The 6196-nt window shown below is 49.9% G+C and overlaps 2 protein-coding genes across 2 annotated transcripts; one reads left to right on the top strand and one right to left on the bottom strand.

Moving 5' to 3' along the window:
* The first annotated feature begins 1065 nt into the window (after window positions 1-1065).
* cdca9 (cell division cycle associated 9) lies at window positions 1066-2734 on the top strand. Its single transcript, XM_029173097.2, has 10 exons — window positions 1066-1268; window positions 1342-1473; window positions 1551-1591; window positions 1663-1714; window positions 1797-1864; window positions 1956-2008; window positions 2103-2180; window positions 2266-2350; window positions 2421-2507; window positions 2578-2734. Exons 1-10 carry the CDS (start codon window positions 1157-1159, stop codon window positions 2620-2622), a joined length of 753 nt encoding a protein of 250 aa, XP_029028930.1. The 5' UTR covers window positions 1066-1156; the 3' UTR covers window positions 2623-2734.
* Window positions 2735-2792: 58 nt separating this feature from the next.
* On the bottom strand, window positions 2793-5779 carry plin2 (perilipin 2). The gene is made up of 8 exons (XM_029172099.2): window positions 5684-5779; window positions 5420-5469; window positions 5063-5258; window positions 4709-4791; window positions 4353-4605; window positions 3681-3859; window positions 3514-3603; window positions 2793-3440 (listed from the first exon to the last, which is right to left on the bottom strand). The coding sequence occupies exons 1-8, from the start codon at window positions 5724-5726 to the stop codon at window positions 3033-3035; spliced, it is 1302 nt and encodes a 433-aa protein (XP_029027932.1). The 5' UTR covers window positions 5727-5779; the 3' UTR covers window positions 2793-3032.
* Between the last annotated feature and the right edge of the window lie 417 nt (window positions 5780-6196).

Genomic DNA, 6196 nt, shown 5'->3' with positions numbered 1-6196 from the left:
ATGATGAAGTGTAATATTCATAGGTGTGTGTATGAGAATAAATCCACATGCTTCAAACTGTGATCATCTGGGCTGAGAGGGAGATCAGTCCATACAAGCCTGTGTCATCTGGATCTCCCCAATGTGTAGATGTTTGCTCTGCATTTAACTCAATGCTGCCCCTCAACCTGAAAAGAACCACACTCTGTTCATGGATCCTGGACTTTCTCCAGCTCTTTTCACCCTTTTCACACACGACCGCAAACCTTCACTCCTGTGGAACCACAGTGAAGCTCACTGGTGACACAGCTATGACAGACGATGATGAGACATAGTAGAGAAGAGGTCAACATCTGGTTGAATGGTGTGAGGACAATGATTTCACCACCAAAGCCAGGACCACCCCACACACACACACACACACACAAAAGCTGAGGAGGAGAGAGTCAACCGTGTCACATTCCTGGCTCTGCACATAACAAAAAAAAAGCTCGAAGACCAAGGTTCCATCTCGGCTCCTGGTGAACCTCTGCAGGAGCACAATAGAGCATCCTCTGCCAGTGCATCACAGCGTGGTACAGCTGCACTGCAGAGGACTGAGACCTGGTGCGAGTAGTTCAGGCTGCACAAAACGGTGAAGCAGTCTGTGAAACGCCTGCATGAGAGCTGCTCACATTATTAAAGACCCATTGGCATGTTTTTTTAAGATTCAAACATCATTATTCCCAGAGATAAATTATTTTGCACACTTTGATCACTGTCACAGTTGGAGGTACACACTAATGGCAGGGACATTACATTCTTTGAGTATTTTCTGTTATCTTATGTATTTTTCCTAGTATCTACTGTGTTACCATGTCTTATCACACCGTACAGTGATCACATCAGTAACTGGGTCGATGCCGTAATCCATCCTGTGTCTTAACAACCACGGAAGCAGTTGGACTTCCAATGAATATTTTATTAATTACATAAATCCTCAATTTTCCGTTTTAAGTAGCAAAACTTTTGTGTATTTAAACTCGACACAACTTGTCTTCAGGTTTGGACCACAGTCTCCTGTTGCGGTAGAGTAAGAAGTCTCGCGTCCTTCACCAGCTGTCGACGCGCTGACGTCTTCATCAGCGCCAGGTGCGCTTATAGGTGCGCGTGCGCGCAGAGTGCGGGCGCAGACGCGATGCCGACAAGACGAGCGAAGAACGAGGGCAGCGCTTCGGCGAAGGCGCAGCTGAACCGCGACAGGCGCCGCAACTGGCTGGCGCTGCTCGTGCAGCAGTTTGAGAAAGAAGGTCCGCACGTTGCGCCTCTGTTTGCGTCGTCCTGCCGCCTCCGCGTGCGCAACTCACTGTGTCCCCGTTTCAGCCCAGGAGCGCATGATTGAGCTGGAGGACAAGCTGGAGAACATGCTGTCCACGGTGGACAAGGTGTTCGACGTGGAGCTGATGAAGCTGCCTCCGTCGCTGCAGAACACGCTCATTGGAGACTTGATCAGCGGTGAGTCCGAGTTTCCTGCTGTTTAAGTCCCACTCGCAGCTGGGACGCGTCACCTGAACTTGTCTTCTTTGGCTCAGAGGAGGAAGTCTCCGCCAGTGACGTGTCCATTGCCATGAAGGTGCGTCTTCTTCACGTCACTTCTTTTGCTGTTTCTATGTGGCTCGTGTCAGACTCTCTCCTTCGTTGCAGAACGAGTCCATCAGAATGCAGCAGCCGCTCCGGAGGGCGACCGGTCGACGAGGTGGGAGGAGAGCACGTGCTCAGGTGCAGCGGTGGGCGCTGCGCACCAATGACCTTCTCTGGCCGTGCTTTTGTTTTTGCAGCACATTCGAGTGATTCTCCACCCGTACAGTCCTCCGCAGTCCAAAGGTCCTCATCCAAGACCTCCAAGGTATCTGTCCTTCAGTCCTGTCCTGCAGGAGCTCTGCTCTGACTCACCCTTCACTCTGCTCTGACTCACCCTTCACTCTGCTCCTGTGCAGGGGAACAGGAAGGCGAGGGCGCTGGCAGGAAGCAGCAGCGCTGGAAACCTCAGGTGTGTGTGTGTTGCGTGTGTGTTGCGTGTGATGTGGCGTGTGTGTGTGTCTGAGGCGCTCACGCAGGCGCTGCCGTTGCTGTGACTCCCACAGAGGCTCCACGGCCAAAGTGAGTCAGAGCCGCGTGTCCAAGGCCAGCGACCTGGCGGCGCCGGTCAAACCCAAGCTCAGGTGAGTGGCTGTGATCTACAGCGTTGGAGCTCAAAGGACGTTCTGATGGTTCTGAGACGTGACCGTGAATGCGCTGCTGCTGCAGGTCTGTTGTGTCCGCGGGTGATCTTCACTGTTCAGTGGCTGCTGCCTCTGCTGCACACATCACTGTGACCACGGGGCTGGGACAGGTAGGAGGAGGAGGAGGATGATGATGATGAAGATGCTGTTTGACGTGTGTGTGACCTGTGACGTCTGTAGACCGTCAGCTTCTCTGAGGAGAACAAGGACGACATCAACTGGGACCTGCTGGACGATGTGGCTTTGTGCCACATTAAGAAGCTCAGGGTGATGAGCGTTAATGTTTAACCGTTCATGGTGGAAGGTTTTGTTGTTTTATCGACCCTTTATCTTTCAGAACCTGATGGACCATCTGTCCAGACAGAGCCGCAGCCAGCGATGAGGCCCGAGTCACTGAACGCTGGCATTTTCTCTGCATGTGTTTTTCAATGTAATATAGAATTCCAATATTAATAATTATGTCTGTTTTTAAAAAATAAAGCTCGTTTGGTTAAGTGAGTGTATTCAGTGATTTTAAAGGGAATATTGGTCATTATGACAACAAACACCCAGTATCTATAAATTACTTTAATATTCATGTAGAAATGAGCACAGGATTCGTTTTGGCAATGGGACTTTTTGATTCATGACCTTTTTATAGCGAGCAGATAAGTAACGTGATCAAAGCATATTTTATGTATAAAATGTAAAAAACAGCTGGTTGGTTACATCAGCGAATCACAGCATTCATCTTAAACGTCGCTCTCCACCCACACGGAGCAGTGGCGGGTGCTGCTCCGCTCAGCCGATGGATCACTGCTGCTGCTGGGAGTCCAGTGACTCCATCTCCACCTCGCTGGGCGGCTGTGTGGAGGCGCGGCTGGAGCGGCCGCTCTGCTCGGGGGCCATCCGGGGGTAGAAGGGTCCCACCAGCCAGTTGAGCGGCGTGTTGTTGACCAGGTAGTCCATGACGTTGTCCAGGGAGTCCTTCATTTTGCCCAGCTGCGCCTTGCAGCTGCTCAGCACGCTGTCCGGCAGGTCTCCCAGCGCCTTGGCTTTGCTGAAGCTGACGTAGACGTGGGAGGCGGAGCGGCTGAGGGACAGCGCCTCCTGCTGGACGTGTGCTGGGAGGCCCTGCAGGCTGGAAACCAGGACCAGGCAGGTTGTCTGGAGCTGCTGGGTGAGGGAGCGAGCCAGAGCCAGGGTGCGAGACTCAATAACCTGAGAGCAGAGGGGACGGGTTAATGTGAGCGCTGGACTGTCTGTGTGGCCTCAGGTAGGTTCCAGCTCCCACCTCTGCTCCGTGACCGTCCTCCTGGTGGGAACTACTGGACCTCCACGTCACCAAAGAGTTTTCTTTGGTTTCCTTCCTGCCACGTTGAATCTGGAGAAACAGAAAGCTTTTAGAAAGCACTCGCTGCGCTACTGTTGTCAGGAATAACAAATGATAAGCAGACCCACCCTGTCAACAGTGGTGTTGAGCTCAGAAATGAACTCCATGCTGCGCTGCTTGCCGTCTTGGATCTTGGCCACAGCCCTGGTGTACGCGCGCCTCCTCAGCTTGGTGGAGACCGAACCCAGGCGGACGTAGTAGCTTGGCTCCTTCTTATCAAAGCCTTTAACCGTTGTTGCCTCCAGCTCTGTCACAAGGGAGCGAAACATGAAGTGTCCAATTAAAAAAGAGGAAAAACACAACACGGATGCAGTGATGGAAAACAGAAACAGAATGGAACTCTGAGGGACGCGACTCAAAAATCAAACGCTCATATTCAGTCGAATGTTGCATGTTGCTGTGGCTGGAAGCTTCAAATCCATAAAGAATGTAGAGAATCTCTGCTCAAGTCCTAAAACGGATCAGTTTAAGCAAAGTCACTGAACTGGATTGTTTGGTGTAAACTTCTGTGAAGTGTGTGAGGGGGTTTAATGATGGGGGGAAAAGGGCGCTGACCAAGCATTCTCAGAAAGGCAATCTTTTAAACCCTGTTTTCCAGGAACCTGAACAAATCCATCATTAACGCATTCCAGCTGCCTGGTGACCAACCGCTGATACGTGTTGTTGTAGAAGCATAATCTCATTTGCTGTAGATCTTTCCAACTCATACGCTTTTGTTTCAGGATGCTGAGCTTTCTCACCCAGCTCGTCCTCCGTCAGAGGCAGGAACTGCTCCACCAGGCTCTCGGAGGTGCTGAGCGCCGCGTCCACCCCGCTGCTGACCAGGCGGCCCACGCGGCTGTCCAGCATGCTGCTGACGCTCCCGCTCACCACAGCCTTGGTCTTCTCCACCCCGTCCTGCACCGCGCCCCGGGTCTTCTCCACCACGTTGGTCAGGGTCTCTGAGACGGTGCCCTTGGCCGTGTTGACCGCGTCCTTGGCGCTGGAAACGATCTGGGCAGGATGAGCGGTTGAGAAAGTGGGGACATGGGTCACGGCTCAGCCCTTGATGAGCACACTGAGACTGGGGACATTTTGAATTCAGCTTGTTTGCTACCTGCTCAGACGGCTGGTGGAGAATTGGTAGTTTTTTCTCAATCGTGTCCAAACCTTTGCAGGCCAGGCTGTTGGCAACAGCAACTGTACACAACACACAAAAAAACTCATTTATGCTAAAAGGAAATGGCACAGAGGTTTCCTCTTACACAAACAGTTATTACGCTGTATTAAAAGTTCATTACACGACGACTGTGAGTCAACAGTGAAACTGGGTGAAAGATCACAATGAGTAAGAGCCTGAACTTCCTGTTTCAAGCTCTGTCCGTGTGACTCAGCTGGTCATCACACACCTATCCTCATACTCTCAGTTGTTTGTCTACACGCAGATTAAACTAAAGAGGACGCTTCTTACTCTGAGGTTCCAGCTTGTCCATGATGGGCGAGGCCGTGGTGAGGGCCACCGCCGTGATGCTGCGCACGCCCTGCTCCGCAGCCTCGCACACGGACCTGATGTAAGGGTGCTGGTCCTTGGTGTTGGAGTAGACGCTGAACACCAGGCCGTAGGTGGAGCTGACCAGAGGAAGGCTGGTCACCCTGTCCACCAGGTTCTGGGGAAACACAGAGAAATAAATGTGACCAAATCAAATGGAAACGAAAAATAAATGGCATCTTTATAAGGAATCCTGCTTTTTTACGTCAGTAGTCAGCAAAAAATAAGTAATAAAGAATCAATATCAGCCTTGTTGTATATCAAAGTTCAAAGTGTCACCTGATTTGTGATAACTGCAGCTGCTGCCATGTTTGTGTCAAACAAGAAACCTACAGAGAAAAGAAGCAAAATTACAGCAACAACATTTACAAAAAACAACAATAGAGAACAGGTTTGTTACTTTGCTTCCGCGTTAAAACCCGTAATTACAGTTCTATAACAATAACTGTTTTCATGGGTCCATGTAAAACGGTCCCAGCTGAACTATAAAGTTCCTACATCGCTTAAAAAGTACAAAAAAAACAGTTAAAGGTAGGAACTCACCGACTGATGAGTGTGTGAAGACTCCAGCAGTGAACTGATTCATACGGCGAGACCCGCGGCAGCTGTATTTATGCCGCCGAACTATCGCGAGATGTCGCCTCGTGGCTGTGACGTAGTGCAGTTTGTAGGTCAAAGGTGAAAGGTGTAAGAATTGGTCGGGGAATTCCCGTGAAATCAGCCGACACGTTACAACGGTCGGATTTCTACACGTTTCATAAGCGACAATTAGAACTAAAACATCCTTCACTCCTTTTTTCATGAAGGATGTTTTTCATGCTTAGCTGCAGGTTTAGCTAAAACTCCAACCATCCTATAATAAAGATAAAATTACAAATAAACATATAACGTCATGTCTAGACTCTTGGGACGTATTGATTGCGTCAGGCTGACATCATCATTCTATTAGTTTGTTTATCTGAATAACAAAAAGTGATCAAGGACTTTTGTTAATAAATCCTTTAGTAAAAGTAACACATTAAGTCCCTCACTCATCCTGAAAAAATCTGAACACAC

Source organism: Betta splendens, chromosome 2 (genome assembly GCF_900634795.4).
Source record: "Betta splendens chromosome 2, fBetSpl5.4, whole genome shotgun sequence".
Classification (NCBI taxonomy): Eukaryota; Metazoa; Chordata; class Actinopteri; order Anabantiformes; family Osphronemidae; genus Betta; species Betta splendens.
The sequence above is the reverse complement of the archived record's forward strand: the minus strand, read 5'-3'. Positions and strand labels throughout refer to the sequence as shown.